General features: G+C 32.0%; 1 protein-coding gene across 1 annotated transcript; it reads right to left on the reverse strand.

Moving 5' to 3' along the window:
* Window positions 1–1,928: 1,928 nt before the first annotated feature.
* LOC141402231 (arylalkylamine N-acetyltransferase-like 2) lies at window positions 1,929–2,704 on the reverse strand. The gene has a single exon (XM_073983102.1). It carries the CDS (start codon window positions 2,627–2,629, stop codon window positions 1,967–1,969), a length of 663 nt encoding a protein of 220 aa, XP_073839203.1. The 5' UTR covers window positions 2,630–2,704; the 3' UTR covers window positions 1,929–1,966.
* Between the last annotated feature and the right edge of the window lie 16,480 nt (window positions 2,705–19,184).

Here is a 19,184-nt window from a genome sequence, read left to right on the forward strand (position 1 = left end):
ACCCTATAGAAGTGGCAGTTTTCAAGCGAAATCGTGAAAACCTAAAAATGTGACCTTTGACAGTGATTTATTTAAAAATCCCTCCATAAATTTAGTTTTTTGATTTTTCTCATCTATGAACATTGCTGTTTCAGAATCCGCAAAAACTTCCAGGTTGGAAGCGGTTTTCATTTAAAATTAGTTAAGGGGTGACCCCCAGTTGTAAAGCCCAATTAAAGCCATTTTTCATGAATTTTCTTCATCTGAAGTAGCACATCTTAATCTACTTTCTGAATTTTTCTTGTTGAAAAATATTTCGTAGTTTTGTGGCAATTAACCATTTACCAAACCATGTTTTTATTGAAGCGTTTTGCGGTGCCAAATCTAGCTCGAAAACTAATAGATCGATCGTCATATATTTTTGTATGTTTATTAAGAACATAAAGATCTAGTCCTTCATCGATCGATTTTTTAAAAAATATTAGGTTTTAGGGAAATGTTGGAACCAAGAGTTAAAATTTAATTTTTTTTTGCTTAAAAAACTGACGTTTCTGGTCATAAAACGAGCAAAAAAATTAAAAAATAAAATTACACGTTAATTTGCATGATGTTACTCATACGTTTTTGAACTAGGGCAGTGAACTAGGTCGTTCAATTGCCCAACTCTATTACAAATCACAATGATTTTTTCCCCTTCCAACACTCATATCTCTGTCAATTTTATTCCGATCTGCTTGAAAGTTACCACATATTCTATGATACTTATACTTTAAAATAGGCCTGTAACATTTTTTCGATTTTCTGAAATTTACAAGTGTGGGTCACCCCTTAAGTCTCACCGTAAATGACAATGTTTTATAAGGAGGCGATACAGTCAGTACATTGTCCCAATGTGAACTTCTATATCTCAAAAAAGGTAAAACCTACGAAAATACCATAAAGGTCAACCGTTTAGAGAATTTTCTCAGCTAAGCAATATCTTGAAAACCCCTATAAATGTGAACTTTGACTGCGATTTATTTAAAGTTTTTTTTGTTTTTTGATTTTTCTCATCTATAAACATTCTAATTTCAGAAAAGTCCCAGGTGTAAGCAACTTTCATTTAAATTTAGTTCGGGCGCACCGTGAGAAGTAATATAAATTTTAGTAAAATTTCGAAACTCAGTTACAATTTAGTTGAAAGTTTACACACATGTGTCTCGTATATGTTTTGAATATATCGGCGCGACGATGGAATATTTAAGTATTCCCATACTCCATTATTCTGCTTAAAAAATGCATATTAAAGTTTGATCCGAATTGACTTGGAGCTGAATAAAAAATAGATTTGTGACTTGAATTATTAGAAACAGTGTATGGAATATCTGTGGAAAAATTAGGTGAATAATTTGAGGATTTAAACATTATGAGGAATTGTTTGAGAATATATTTCAGTGTTTCTATGTAAAACCGGGAAAGGATCGGGTAAAGTGAAAAGGACAATATCAATTACTTGTACTTAAAGACCTCACCTAAAATCTTCTACTTGATATTTTTCATAGAATATTTGGATGTAAAAAATCACATCTTATGCTACTTTTATTACGGTTCATAAAGAAGGGACAAAGATGCCATAGAAAACGAAACTACAATAACAATAAGAGATGTAAAGTTATTTTCTTAAGAACTATAGAAAGTCAATCAAAGAATTTGTTAAGCCATAACTCTGAAACTTTACCTACGTTGAAATTTCCTTTTGAGTTCTTAATGTACTCGTCTAGAGCTATCATCCTCAGAAGTAATTTTTAAAGCTAAAATATTAAACCAATAACGTTTATGTTGTCATATTGTCAGCGCACTCCATATTAAGCAACGAGAATCTTCCGCAAAAAAAAAAATAAAATAAATCAAACCAAATGAAATAATTCAAATATATCCAAATCATAACAAACTCTTTTCGTTACGGCATTATCACTTTTTATTTGCCTTTGAAAACACTTCTTCTAATTCACAAACGTATGGCATACAGCCTACAACCATCATGCGGTGCTTTTGGATTAAATACTTGTTTCATATTCTCATCCAAATAATTTTTATATAAAACACAATGAACCAGATCCCAGCACATTTTCTCAAACATTTTTGCCGTATAAAAACTTGTGCACTCAACAGCAATCAATTCATAGCCCCTTGTTTTTCCCATATCCATAACTGCTTTACTTAGGCGGGATGCAATGCCTTTGCCTCTCCATTCAGTTTTCACAGTTACAATAATAAGATGTAAAAACTTTTCAATATTATAGCGTTTAAATAAATCTGCCTCATTTTGTACTTTGGTGAGGAATTTATGAATACGTTGACCGGTTGTGCCATTTGTATGCACTACAAAACTGCACAGGTTTTCATCTTTTTTGTTGTGTTTATTCTCAGCATCATTGAGTACAACTCCAATCAATTCGTTGGTCTCTTCAACAGTTGCCATTAGACATAGACCGGACCCAATTATTGAACTTAAATTTGATTCGTCGAACCCCCGTTCCTCATTTGCTTTATGACATGTTGACAATGGTTCATCTTGAAAGAAATATAATTTTAGAAATTCGTAAACTTGTCGGCAATCAGCTTGCGTTATGCTTCGTAGTTGAATATTTGGGAGTTTGGGTGAATCCATTTACTCTTAGTTGATACTTCTTTTTTCAATTTATATGATCCGTTTGTTGTTATTTTGCTTGCAGTGCAGTTGCAACTATTTTTTGTAATTTATGTCCGAATGCGAAATGATCGTATATTTTACATTGTTATCACCCACCGGCTTTCCAGTGGTGACATACATTCAGTTTTTTATGAGTGCAATAAACTCTGTATTTATTCGCACATCATGTTTTCGCAATAGTGTTTATAGGGACTTATTTTCTAGATTCTCTGTACTAATGAGTTTATCTCTTGAGTGGATTTTACAACGTGTAGCCGATGACAAAGAAGTTCCTTATCAAGTTACACCCATCAGGTTCTAGTGAGAATAGACGAGAGGCACACTATGTGCTTTTTTAATTCTACCAAACCTATGCGCCAACTGAGTAAAAATAACTAGAGTTGTTCCAAATGTACTATATGGAACTATCTAGTTCACTATGCAGATCCAATGGTACACATCATTTGTATGAACAAACTGCGTATAAGTAATATCACACGTTAGATTTTATGACGTCACTCATACGTTTTGGAACAAGTACAGTGAACTAGGAACTTGTTTACCCAACTCTAAAAATAACCCAGTATTTTTCATCAATGAATCAGGTAGTTTACATTACTTTGTAATATGATATTTGGCTCATGTAGCTTCCAATTTTTGCACAACCGTAGGTGTATAAAAGTTAAGAAAAAAAAAAAACATAAGCAATAGACGACAGAAAAGGGGAATAGAAAATGTACACTATACACACAAGAAAACATATTACTTGCCAACGAAGATGACATTGATCGACAAACGTTGCGAACTGAAGCCACATTCAACTGACAATTAAACCCTACGGGCAATAACCAAAATGATATATTTGTCCCAGCAAAATGTTCGATGCCAAAGATGACATTCAATCATGGGTGCAAGTGATCTAGCATGTCATCTTTTTAGCATCTTCATCGATGAATTTTGTATGAGCGTGGACCCCAAAAGATGACGTTCTTTTCTGGATCCTAAGCATGTTATTTTAACCAATGCGTTGACATGTCATTTCCACCAATGCTTTGGCATGTCATTTCCACCAATGATTTGACATGTCATTTTCACCAATGCTTTGACACGTCATTTTCACCCATGCTTTGACATGTCATTTTAACCAATGCTTTGGCATGTCATTTTCACCAACCCCTTGGCATGAAATTTTCATGTCTTGTTTGGAAAATGGAAATGCTGTATTGAAATATGGTTTTCATGAAAAACAAAACTCTTTATTAATTCAAACGAATTCATGAAATAGGTACAATTAATTTATCAGTTTAGTTTTTCAAAAGTTTACATCCAAAATTGCAATGTAATCACCACCGCTGCAACGCAAAAGATTACTTCCTCCGTTCTCCGCAACTGATATTCTTTCATCTTACAAAAGGTTTTTTCAATTATTTTCCCATCACCAGTTCAGATTTCAACATGGACTCCAAATGCACTCCTTTAAGTATTTTAATTTCGTAAATAACTTTTATTTTATAATTTTGTTATTTTATAACACATTTTGGTAATTTATACTCTTTTGTTTAGTGACGGAAATATGTAGGGATCTACAACCCGGCTTGCTTTAGGGATCTCTAAGAACAAAATGTAACGAACGGGGAGGAGAGACTTTTTATGGAAAATACCATTTATGCTTAATTAATTTATTTTTAATTGTTTCTTTCCAAAAGTAGTTTCTTCTTTATTTTCAGATTCTTGTTCCTCTTCGTTTCGGACTTTTTTTTCAAATTCCAAGAAGCGAGATTTGATTGATTTCATTCTACATATGTCAGATTTAGAACAGACAAGGGAACTTTTAAAATAGCAATGTGTGCAGTCCGATTCTATTTTTAGCTCGATGGTTGGGACTTCATATAATACCAATTGTTTAGAAGTTTTAGTTGTTTGATATGCAGGAAATGTAAGACAACTTCACGACGACAGTTCTAACAACTTTGGTCTGTTCCAGAAACTCCAAGAATCTACTTATTTTTACTACGATAACAATTTTTCCTTTATGTTATCGGAAAAAATAGTAAAAATTAGTAGATTTTTGCAGTACTGGAACATACCAAAATGAAAATAAACAGGTGTGTAAATAAAAACACAAACATCATCTCTATTGGATCGATGGAATGGGTACAAATGCTGATGAAAAGATCGGATCTTTCACGACTTCCTTTGCATTGGTTCAAATCCTAATGAAAATATCGGATCTTTCACGACTTCCTTTGAACCAATGCAAAAGATGACATGAAATCACGTCATCGCAAAGAACCCCTTCCGTCAAATTTTGCTGGGTGTACCAATATAAAATTGACGTTGTAACCCATAGAAAAAATGAGGACTTCTTTCTGTTTTTTTTTTCTGCAAATTAGTGTGTTAGAATGCGAGCTATATTTTAGAGCTGCAGTGTATGTATCTTCTTTATAGCTTTTGGATAGGCTAAAGTATATTGAAGAAATTTTGAATGTAAGAAATTAGGACTCGTGCATATGTATACATTCAAGTATTGGTATTGGACGACGTTTTTACGTCCTTTTATTGGAACAGATGTTATCACTGAACTTCAGAAAATGAAGCAAAGTCTTTATGTAATGTTGGTGGAAAAGATAGCGGCTGTACTATTTCCAGAAAATTACAATAGTTCTTATCTCCAGCACACTCTCAGTAATAGAATAACACGAGAATTAAAACATTTAATGAGCGATAAGGGACTGATACAACAAACATTTCCAAGCTTGTGTATACATTCAGTAAAATAGTTAACGATCTTTTGTCATCAGTACAGTACAGTACATTTTTGGGGGGATTTCTTAATGAAATCGAATACTTTAGAAAATAGTGTTCTTTGATTTCCTTTATTTATTGCTGTATTGATGATGTTCCGCAGCAAAATATTTCAGTACATTTTCATATTATTTGACTAACGGTTGCGAAAATATCGCACTTTGAAAAAGTCGAATTCGAAGCTATATGCAAAAAATACTTAAAATATCTTTAAAATTGGTTGGGATTGTATTGACAGCGTTGTCTACAGTGAATTTGTGAATGAAAATAACAAACCGTACTTTATTCCCCCACCACCTCATATTAGATCTAGATCGTATGTTTCAGGATTGTGATCGTGTTGTTAAACATAAATGGCATTTTTAATTAACTGTTCATAGAGCATCCAAAATGTGGGTGATAATAATAATAATAATAATAATAATAATAATAATAATAATAATAATAATAATAATAATAATAATAATAATAATAATAATAATAATAATAATAATAATAATAATAATAATAATAATAATAATAATAATAATAATAATAATAATAATAATAATAATAATAATAATAATAATAATAATAATAATAATAATAATAATAATAATAATAATAATAATAATAATAATAATAATAATAATAATAAAAATAATAATAATAATAATTAATAATAATAATAATAATAATAATAATAATAATAATAATAATAATAATAATAATAATAATAATAATAATAATAATAATAATAATAATAATAATAATAATAATAATAATAATAATAATAACAATAATAACAATAATAATAATAATAATAATAATAATAATAATAATAATAATAATAATAATAATAATAATAATAATAATAATAATAATAATAATAATAATAATAATAATAATAATAATAATAATAATAATAATAATAATAATAATAATAATAATAATAATAATAATAATAATAATAATAATAATAATAATAATAATAATAATAATAATAATAATAATAATAATAATAATAATAATAACAATAATAATAAAAATAATAATAATAATAATAATATTAATATTAATAATAATAATAATAATAATAATAATAATAATAATAATAATAATAATAATAATAATAATAATAATAATAATAATAATAATAATAATAATAATAATAAAAATAATAATAATAAAAATAATAATAATAATAAAAATAATAATAATAATAATAATAATAATAATAATAATAATAATAATAATAATAATAATAATAATAATAATAATAATAATAATAATAATAATAATAATAATAATAATAATAATAATAATAATAATAATAATAATAATAATAATAATAATAATAATAATAATAATAATTAACACTAATAATTATAATTAACACTAATAATTAACACTTAAGCATGACACCGACGATATGTTCTACCGCATGCCATACAAGAAATAAATGCAGGTGAAAGGTGTATAGTAGATTAACGAACACCCTGCTAACCGACAGAGCTTAATGACGAACGATTTAACTACTGAAACTACGAAAGACGACATAAGCTTAACCTGGAAGGAGCGATAAGCTTAGTTCAGCTATAAATTACGACTCTAGTCCAAAAGCTCTAAAAATCCTATGGTTTCCTTCTAAAACGGCTGATTCAACACTTTTTCGCTTTAATTCAGTTTAAAGCCATATGGGCCTCGAAATGTCCGAATATTAAGGGCCAATCCTTCATACACCTGTTGCATTAAAATTTTTTGTGGTTTTTGCTACAATGCACGATGGGGCTAATAGCAGGTTTTCGAGGCAAAAAGTCAATTTTTGAAGTGAACAATTTGAAAAAAATAATAACGGATTTCGGTTGCCAACACTCTGAATCACTAAAAATAAAAAATAAAAAAAAAAATGGTAACATCACATAGCGACATACTGATCTGGCAATGGTGACATATTTTCTTATGCATCACATTTTCCGACATTCATTATAAATAAGTAGTGAAAGCATTTTAGGTGCCAAAAAGACAATTTCAACATTTTTATATTTGTTAAACATGGAAAGCTCTTCAATGGGTATATAAAAAAGATAGTGTTAACAAATTATAAAAATGTTATGTGTGGTAAATGTATTTTTGAGTTAAGATGTTATGTCATTTTTGGAGTATTTTGCTTTGTTATCCATGTGTCCTCTGGAGTATAACTTTTGAGATCTAGGTAGATCTAGGACATTATATATATGTGGTGAAAGGTATTAATGTGTACTATCATTTTGTGAAAAAATTAGCTGCGCCCAGCTGCGCCTTTTCATAAAAATCTGATTTCAGATGTCGTAATACTTAAAAATATGGACATTTTTATGTTTTGGTTGGAGAATAATCGGAAACCCATTAATGTTATCAATTGGATTTCGGAAAAATTTAATAGATGTATATAATAATATATAATTTCCAAGATATCGCAGACAAACTTTGGCTTTTGTGGCGGAATCTTAGCCGATTTTTACTAAATTTGGAACCTTGTTTTATTAACTTATAACAAACCACAGACAAAACCATGAAATTTGAACATATGTATATAGGGGAGCTTTTTCTATATCTGAACCGATTTCAATATAACTTGAAAAACTTATTTGTAGTCCGAATTCCGTAACATTTTCCAAATTTCATTGTAATTTGATGGAATTTGCATGCTTGGTCAATCATTTGCCTTAAATCGGGCGAACATATATATGGGAGCTATATCCAATTCTGAACCGATTTCAATATGATTTGCCAAAAATGTTTCTAGACCAAAATCCGTCACACATTTCAAATTTCATCAAGATTGGACATACATAGCGGGATTGGTGACCAAATAACTAAAATCGGGCGAAAATATATATGGGAGCAATATCAAAATCTGAACCGATATCAATATAACTTGGCAAACTTATTTGTAGTCCTAATTCCGCGGTATTTCCCAAATCGCATAAAAATTGGGCAGAATATGCGTGTTTGGTCCATCAATTGCTTGAAATCGGACGAACATATATACGGGAGCTATATGCATATATGAACCGATATGAACCAAATTTGGCATATTAGTTTCTAAGCCCATTATAAACTTCTGTACAAAATTTGGAAGGTCTAGCTTGCCCCAGTGATTTGTTGCCTCGAAAACCTGTCATTGGCCCCATCGTGCAATGCTCTAATTATACCCTCAGCCTTTAGGCTAAGGAGGGTATATACACTTTGATACGATGAAAATGTGCCTCATCGAAATAATGGTTTTAGACCCCAAGTATGTTTGGACGAAATGTGTTTCAGACAAATTGGGGTCGATCTAGCCATGTCCGTCCGTCTGTCTGTCTGTCCTGCTGGGTGGAGCGCACGATAACTCTCGAACCGATGAACCGATTCGGTTCAAATTTTGGCTTTCCTAATATTTTGCCCAAACTTAGTTTAAGTTCGAAGATGGGCTATATCGGTCCACTCCTTCCGGTACCTACCCCACAAAAGTTCGAAAAAGTTCGGAAAATTTGTGCGCACGATAACTCTTTAAGGGGGTAACCGATTTGGTTCATACTTTGCTCATCGTCAAATATGTACCAGACTTAGATGAGGTTCCAATATGGACTCAATAGGTCTACTCCTTCGGGTACCTCCCACACAAAATTTCGGATAAGTTCAGTTTAGGATCTGCTCTCGAATCGCTTTCGTTTTTGTTTTAACAGCTTGTATTCACTGCCCCCCATACGACGGTACAAGTTTCAGCAGGGGCAAGTCCAAACTTCCTCAGAAAATAGCTTGAAAGTTTCACAAAACCCCTATGACACCGTGTGGGGTGGTTGGAGCGCAAGATAACTCTCCAACGGATCTGCTGATTGGGTCCAAATTTGGCCTTAGTAATATTTTGTCGGTCCACTCCTTCAGGTACCTCCCCCACAAAATTTCAAAAATGTTCGGAAAAATTATTCGTACGGTAACTTTTGAAGGGAGTGGCCGAATTGGTCCATACTTAACACATCTTAATATATCTACGAGATATAGATCAGGTCCAAATATGGACTATATTTGTCCACTTCATCCAGTACCTCCCAAACAAAATTTCGGGTAAGTTCCCTTTAAGACCTGCTATCGAATCACTTTTATTTTTGTTGAAGCAACTTGCATTCGCTGCCTCAATTATGATGGTAAAAGTTTTTTCAGGGGCAAAACCACACTTCTTAAGCAGACAGCCCAAAGGGAGTAAAACCCCCCTATGGCAACGTATGTAGTGGCTGGAGATCGACTTCCGTAATGGTCAATGTCGATCCATTTTTTTAAGTAATTCCCCCGCAAAACTTCTGCTCTTTAATCTAATCAACATATTTGTCGGTTCATGCGTTCAAAATTTTTAAAACCCTCTAAATACCTACGTTTTATGGGAAAAAATTGTTTCAATATACACAGGCTGAGGGTATATCTCTGTCGGCCAAGCCGACTGATACTTTTTTTACTTGTTTTATTCTTCAGAAAGCTACAAGTGATATTCTTGCAATATATGAAGGCTTATTTTTTGGTGTTAGCTGATTATTAACATTTTTACATTTGTGTGTTTGGTGCATCAAATACATTAAATCGGTTAACAATATCCAAATCCGATTTCAATATAATTTGGTAAAACTTTTTTAGTCCGAATTCCGTCACGCATTTCACGTTTCATCAAAATTGGACCTACGTACATAGCTTGGTACGAATATGCGTGTTTGGTGCATCAAATACATCAAATCGGGCGAAAATTTATATGAGAGCTATAATCAAATCTGAAACGATTTCAATATAATTTGGCAAACTTTTTTTAACAAAGACCAAAGACCCTATTATTTATGTCGTCTGCAAGAGCAGATAACATCAAAAAACATTCACTACAACGTAAGTTTATTCTACTATCAGAACATGGTTGTTTTATTTTATTCGGCTGATAAGACACAATTTGAACTTGAAAGTAAAAGTAAAAAAGTAATAGTTTTAAGACGATACAATACGAAGTGGTACGAATTTGGAAGGCATAAATTAAAAATATATAAAGAAAGTAAAAAAGTATCAGCCCACAGAGATATACCCTCAACCTATGTGAGTTGGAACTTTCATCTACTAACAGATGGAATGAATTTAGGGTCTTTTAAGAATTTTGTCGCACTTTTTGGACATTTGAACTTGCCGACAAAAATGTGGATTAGGATTAAAGATAAAAAGTTTTGCGGAGGAGGGAATGGACCGACATAGTGCATTACGGAAGTGGATCTTATTTTGAGAGTCATATCTCTTCGATAGATATCGCGCTCACTAGTCATTTCAGTGGGTTATGGTACACCTGTTGGACCAGTATGCCAGGAAGCATGGACTTGTTCACGGAAAATATAATATGGCTGTAAACTGGACCATAAAAAAACATCATCGGTATAAATTTCCAAAGGATCTCCGAATAGACCCTAGACTGCACTTGGACACAAATGTTGAGCTTTTGTGTGGAGGTATCCTGAGGAGAGGACAGGTCTTTAAGTGAACTTATCCGAAATTTTGGGAGGTACCTGAAGGAATGGACAAACATAGTCCATATTCGAACCTTATATATATCTGGTACATATATTACGATGCGTAAAGTATGGACCAAATCGGTCCTTCCCTTCAAGAGTTATGGTGCGCACAAATTTTCTGAACCTTTGTGGGGAGGTATCGGAAGGAGTGGACCGATATAACCCATCTTCGAGCTTGAACTAAGTTTGGACAAAATAAAATATTGCGAAAGCCAAATTTTGGACCAAATCGGATCATCCGTTCGATAGTTATCGTGTGCACCAGCCTGCCAGACAGACGGACGGACATTGCTATATTAACTCCAAATTGTCTGAAACACATTTCGTCCAAACATACTTGGGGTCTAAAACCATTATTTCGATGAGGCACATTTTGCCCGTATGGAAGTGTATATACCCACGTTAGCATAAATGCTGAGGGTAGAAAAAGTAGAGGCCCAATCGAAATACCTACACCATGTTTTGTAATCATTCCTAATGGTTGCAAATTGTTTAGGTACCTATTTTTTAAGTGATAGACTATGGATAACATGTCCCAAATATAAACTGGGACTACAAGTCCACGTTTACATCAGACGACACAAAAATAAAATACGGGGTTTCCTAAAACAAAAGTTGTAGAATCCACTATAACCGTAAATCAGTAACATTCAAATGTAAACATTTGCAAATGGTCTGTGAACTTACCCTGCGTTTACACATGACAGGACAGTTGAGTTCATGTATTGATTGTCAAAAACCCAAAACTTGCCTGTGTGACGTAGGCGTCCCGACAACTGCAAGGACAGTTGTAAAATTATGAATGAAAATCGTCGATTTCTTTTTGTTTTCCGTTCACATATTTTGTTTTTGTTCATGTTCTTTTGTTTTCAACACATTTCAATTATCATCTCACACATTTTTACAAAAAATGTCAAAATTTTGTTAACCCGGCTGTCTGTGAAAGAGAGAGACAAACGACAAATGTATGTATGTGTTAGTAAATCAGAGTTGTATTTGAAGACAAACTGTCTAGTGTAAACGCCTAGTTAGCAATAATACTTCTTTAGACTTGGATGAGAAATTCTGTGAATTCTATGGAGATACATAAATAAAAATCCTATTTTCGTGGGATTTTCAAATTGTAGAGGTCTAACATCATGGATTTGATAAATAAACATAAGTAGTACCATATACATATATTTCGAGCGCATTTTTTCCTGTCGCCACACCACATGAATGTTGCAGATCGTTTGCTATTAATTTGTAAGAATTAAGAAAAACTGGAGGTTCATTGCTTTAAAAACGAATTAGAATTGTGGAGGCTAAATTAGACGTATTGCGTATTAGAAGTATTGGATCTATATAATAAAATGTGATTATGAAAAGAAAAATACTCTAAAAAACACAAATTATTTTATATTTGAATTTGTTGGTGGCATATCATTTTTGTATTTCTTTCCATTTTAAACAGTGAATGGGAACACACAGCCAATCTTAATTTGATAAACAGTTGTAAACATTAGACACTGCTTAAAAACAACCTCATTGTACTTACTCGTAATAATGTTTGTTTTTCCAATTTTAACGTTTATCAGCATAACCACATTCATAACAAAATTAGAGTCTTTGATGTGTGATATACAATTAAATAATTAAGATTGATTTAGTGTTTGAATTGACACAATTCATAGGGGAACAGAAAATAATGAAATTATTTTTAAAAATCAAAATCTTACGATAATTAAAAAATGCCCTCATTTATTGGCATAGAAACCTAATCTAATTTTATATTATTGGTAATATTATTACACTGACCACTGTGAAAATATCATACAAATAAATGTTGTTTAGTTTTATATGCTTGTATAATATTCTGAAACATTTTGCCGTATAAAAACATGTGACAGTCAGTGGGGCGGAGTTCTTTCCGCTACTCTGTGTACATACAAAATTTGTACCTGTTTTCTAAATCGATTAATAAAATATAAATAGTGAAACGGTAAATAAATATTTATTAGATTTCCACCAGTATGAGCACTTGATGTTTGCCTCAATGGCTTTACCCACCCATTTTTGACTCATTAAAGTCAACCGTGGTACTTCCGTCGCCATGAATAATTATGGAAATACCCCTATTTCTATTAATCCACTACATGACTACTATTAGGCCAATACTTATTAGAAATCAATTCATTATAACAAATCAAATTGATTTAAGCTAGAATTTAATATAAACTTCATATTTTTATCTACATTTGTAAGCCTCATACAACTATGCTACAAAATTATGTATAATTAATTAATTATTACTATTAATTACAATTATTACTATTTATATAATCATATATTTTCGTTTGAAAATGACAACTTTTATAAAAATTTTTTTTTACACAAATGAATTATACATTTTATATCATTAAATTTTATTCACACGTGTTTAATGTAATTTAGATTTTAAAGCAATGGTAAAATTTTTATACACCCATATTATTTTTTTATACTTTTAATTATTTTTTTAAACCAAGCCTTGATCTATACTTTAGTTTTTTTTATTGAACAAAATAAATGGTGGGGAATCTGAACACGAATGACAGTGAATACTTGGTAGCTCGTGGTCATTTATGGACACGATTATGTATTTATAATATATTCAGTAATTATTTAAAATTATTTTTGTACAAGGATATTTCTTAATGTAGGTTACTTATTGACAACGTAACTTAATGCATATTATGTTCGTTTGTACTTAATCTTTCTTGTCATTAAACCTGGGGCTAAACAGCGAGATTTTTTAAATGGTTTGTCTGATCGCTATGAATGTTGGGTGTCTGTGCTATGATGGGGATCTCAGTTGGGATTTATGTTTAAAAGTCCCTCGGGAAATTGTGGTGCCACCATCTACGATTCATTGCACTTTGCTATCATGTTTAGGTTACTGCGTGTCCAACCTAATGAATATTGTGGCCAGTCTTTTTGTTGAGGTCTTAGTCTTTTAATTCACAATTCCCTAGATAAGGATTAGACCATTTGTCTTTCTTCTATATTGCATATTCGATATTCGAATGTTAGCGACCATATTACATTTCATGTATAATATTTTATATATCAATGACAAAATAAGAAAATAATTCTCTATTTCTTGCGACACTTATTAAATTTTCTGCATTTCGGAATTCTGTCCATTGTTGAATATTTTGGAGCCAGGACATCTCTTGCCTTCCTCTGCTACGTTTTCCTTCTATACTGGCTTGTAGAATTGATTGTAGAATGCAATTTTTCTCCTTTTTATATGATTGAAGAGTTCTCTTGTTCTGTTTAATCTGCGTAGAACCTCGTCATTTGACACGTGAGCTATCCATGGGATTTTAAGAATTCTCCGATATATCCACATTTCGAATGCTTCTAATCGCTTGACATCTACTGCTTTTAGAGTCCATACTTCCGTTGCGTATAACAGTACTGGCCATATGTAGGCTTTTATGAACCTTGTCTTTGTTGTGATGTTAATATCATGACTTGTCAAAACTTTTCTATATTTGTGAAAGGCGTCTCTTGCCATTTCTATCCGGCATGTAATTTCTTTGGAGTTATCCCACTGATCATTTATTGAGAACGCGAGATATTTGAAGCTCGACACTCTCTCGAGTGGAGTGTTGTGAATTATTAAATTCATGTTTTCGTAATAGTTTTTTCTGCTTATTATCATATATTTAGTTTTCTTGATGTTTAATCTTAATCCATATCTTTCACTACACGCAGTTAGTCTAGTGACAAGATTTTGTAAAGCTGATAGGCTGTCTGCTATTAGTGTAGTATCGTCAGCGTATCTGATAATGTTTATATAAGCATTATTTATGAGGATTCCTTCTTTAGCGTTATTTATTGCTTCATTGAATATTCTTTCCGAATAGATATTAAACAGTAGTGGGGACAGAGTGCAACCCTGTCTTACTCCTTTGGATATAGATATTTCTTCGTCATTTCTCCGTTGATATTAACATGTGCGGTTTGTTCCAATATAGACTTTTAATGCATCTAATTTCTTTTTTCCCTATTCCAATTGACGCCAAAATATCTCGTAGTCGATGAAGCACATAAAAACGTCTTTATGGACACTTCTACATTTTTGGACCAACACTTGCACGCAGAATAGTGCTTCTCTGGTTCCTTTTGCTTCTTTAAAACCAAATTGTGTTTCGCCCATTTCTTTTCTTTTTTGTCTTTAACCAGTTTTGAAACAAACTCATTAGAATGTTAAAAAAAGGACAATGTGCCTACCCTAGGGTAGGATTTTGTACAAAAAAAATGAAATTAGTTTGTTAAGTCAAATGTTGTATACGTATTGTATCCGAAATAAATTAATTATTTACTGTTGACACTTTTTTTACCACCGATTATGACAACACGCTGCTAAGACAAGAAAACTAATTTGTGATACTTTTAAGAACTGTACACTATCACAATTTCTGACTTTTTCTATGTCCCAAGGTGACATTCTTTCAAGGTCAGAACTCACAGGGTAAAAATTCAGTGATGAAACCTTGAAACAAAGTCCGATTTTCCCTATATATCAATATTTTCCCTATATATATTCACCATAGATATTTCAAAAACAGTTTGGATCGAGCACACATAATGTTCTGAAAGAATTTATTATCAAAAAAACATCAATAAAATATATTTTGTGACCGCAGATAACGAAAATGTGAATAAAAACGGTAGAATATGGTCCTAAATCATATATAAAAAGCGAAAGCTTCTGGAGATGTTAAATATTATAGCTAGAAATTTCTTTTGTTCAAAGACTCATAATGAAATTTGATTTGGAACATTTCTTCTTTTTAGATTTTGACTCAGTATGGAATACATTTTAATTAGGAGTCTAAAAGTTTAACAAATAATTTCTACCTATAATATCTAATTTTGTACCGTCATTTTCCTAACGAAGTATTTTACTTAGGTATCTAGTTTGTTCCGGGACTTACAGTGAAATTTTGTGTAGAATATTTCTTCTCTTAACACCTTTCGTCTAAAACAAAATTTAATGTTACTTTCATGCATCAACTCGAAAAAAGAACAAAACAAATTTATTCAATAAATATTTGGGTGTTTTCTTGGCAAATTTGATTTATATATTTTCTTGATATATATTGTAAATACATATTTCATTTATTCGGCGACTTATATTGAAATTTAATGCAGAACATTTTTGTCTTTGACGTCTTCTATCTAGAATGAAGTTTTGTGGGACAAAACTTAATAAATTCCGATAAAGTACAACATTAACCCTAAAACGTGATTTTACTTTTGGCAGATTCCTGGCGTTTAGGTACGATTTAGAGTTTTGGTGTATTCGGGGGCCTATAGTAAAATTGTACGTGCAATAATTTTGTAGAATGTTTTGATCTGATACGATCACATTTTAAGGAGTTTTTAAACGTTTTTAAAAAAAGAGACCAAAAATACCCGTTTAGTGACTCGGATGAGGGTAAATTTTTTCATAAGAAGATACCCCGCATTGTTGTGAGTAATATTGCCAAAGACACTTTATACCTAAAATGCAAGGATTCCAAGGAATCTGATGTCGAATATTTCAAAACCTGTAGAAATGGGCGGAACTTGCCACGCCTATTTAGGTTACTTCCCGACGTAAACTTTCAAAACGCCTATACACGTGTCTTCTTTTTTTCGGTCTTCTTTCATAATCTGGCCGAATTATCTTGTAATTTGTTTTGTGTTGTACAGTGTTATCAACAATATCCCATAACATAACAAACTATCTAACAAATCGGAATATGTTAACACGTAAACAAGTAGCGTCTGGAATATTTTTTAATAACAACAGTTTTTATCTATAGAACTCTCTCAAGATTATAACAAGACAATAATTAAAACATTTAATGAGCGATAAGAGACCGGGACAACAAACATTTCAATTATTTTATAAATATACAGTTTTATAGTTACCGTTGTTAGGTCAGCACTACATTTTAAGAATTTAGAAAACAGCACGTTCCAAATAAATTGAATAGCGAAGATCGCATTGAACTTAAAATTATAGAAGGACATCGGAACTCTTAAGATTTTTCTCCTAGACATTAAAAAATGATTGAAAATTATGAAAATGAAAATCAACGGAATTAACGGAGATTTTGATAAAGAGGTCGGCTATGAACATCTTGATTGGGATTATATTAACACAGCTGTCCTCAGTGATTTAGTAAATGAAATTAAGTACAAAAGCAAGGCAACCAGGCGAGGCAGCTTATGTACCTAGGCCGTTATGCCAACGAGGGTATAGGGTAAAAACCAAAAATGTTTTGCAATCGATGAATCCGAGTTTCACCCTTTCAGAATTCGCGAACTGTTAACATATTCTATATAGTATGACTGAAATTCTTTAAAATAAAATGTTTTAGGAGGGATCCCATTGTGTCGACGAATAAAAATAATTTTCGTGGAAGCTGTGTTGAAAAATGGGTTAAAATGGGTTGAAGCCAACAAGTTTTTTATGTTCCCTTTCGATTTCCGGGTTAACTTTATATTTTATATACCAACGCCAAAAAAAACAATCACAGAAGACTCCACGGGGAACATAATACTATTGTATGATTTTTCGATATAACCACTTCATCCACCTAAAATTTATGCTGACATTTTGAAGCCGGAATTTCGGGGCTTTTTGAATTGTTTTAATAATCCGGACACGCAACAAGATAATATTCAAAACTCGTAATATGGTTATAGGACTCGTGATTTTACGTTGTGTGCTCCATACAGTATCCAAGTAATTTGAGTCCTAAAGGCCCATTTGTGCGTTTAAAATTTACAAGTGTCATTCAATTTCCTTCGAACCACGCGTGAATTTAGTTTTTTACTCGACGGATCTAAAGAGCCCTTCCGCGAACGAATTGAACCACTAAAACCAAGGATATAGATACCTTGGAAATAAGAAAATCCGCGTACTAAGCCACGATTTTCTTTAAAAATTTTAAATAATGGAATCCTTTAGACTCGATTATAATATTTGCGAAGACGCGTGTCATAAATTACAGAGATACGCGAGTAATATGGGTATCTTACACAAAATAGAATGTAGAGGCACATCAGCGGTTCTAGAAGAACCTATTTGAAATAGATGTGTTTTTACGTATATTTGATGGGTGCTACTGAAACCGGATGCGCATCAAAATAGTATGCACATTGTGCGACTTTTAGCCACTTTAAGGTTTTTGGCATTGTGTGATGCAACTGGCGGCACATTTTGGCCGCTGAGTGAAACATCGAAATATGCATAAATATTGAAAGAGTTCGATTCGCTGTATCCAAGAACTGATGTGCATCAACTTACTTTAACTAATTCGCGAATAATATACTTTTTAATTTTCACATTTTTTGAATGATTGTAATTTCAATTTTACTCTTATTTTCCTATCCTTATAATTTATCACAGTAAGGAACTAAGCTTTCACGATGGTAAACCATATTTCTTGATGAAGTTTTAGCGGTACACATTGATTATTGTATAGGATTTTAGCGAAATAGATGGAGAACTCCCAAATATTTTTTTCTACTTTTTCGAATGAAACTAAAAACAAGTAAAAAAGTATCAGTCGGCTTTGCCGTCAGAGATATACCCTCAGCTTGTGTATATTGAAACAATTTTTTCCCAAAATACGTCTGTATTTAGGGGGTTTTAAACATTTTAGGCGTTTGAACCGACAAAAATGTTCATTAGGATTAAAGATCAAAAGTTTTGCGGAGGAGATACTAAAAGGAATGGATCGACATTGACCGTTATGGAAGTGGATCTCCAGGCACAACATATGGTGCAATAGGGGGTTTTTACACTCTTCGAGCTGTTTGCTCAAGAAGTATGGACTTGCTCCTAAAAAAACGTTTACCATCGTAATTGAGGCAGCGAAAGCAAGTTGATTCAACAAAAATCAAAGTGATTCGGTATTAGGTCTTAAAGTGAACTTATCCGAAATTTTGTGTGGGAGGTACCGGATGGAGTGGACAAATATAGTCCATATTTGAACCTGATCTATATCTGGTAGATATATTAGGATATGTAAAGTGTAGACCAATTCGGCCACTCCCTTCAAGAGTTACCGTACGAACAATTTTTCCGAATATTTTTGAACTATTGTAAGGGAGTTACCTGCAGGAGTGTACCGATCTGGCTTATCTTCAAACTTAAACTATGT

The sequence above is a fragment of the Musca autumnalis genome, unplaced genomic scaffold (genome assembly GCF_047663935.1).
Source record: "Musca autumnalis isolate F117 unplaced genomic scaffold, ASM4766393v1 scaffold_4, whole genome shotgun sequence".
NCBI classification, from domain to species: Eukaryota; Metazoa; Arthropoda; class Insecta; order Diptera; family Muscidae; genus Musca; species Musca autumnalis.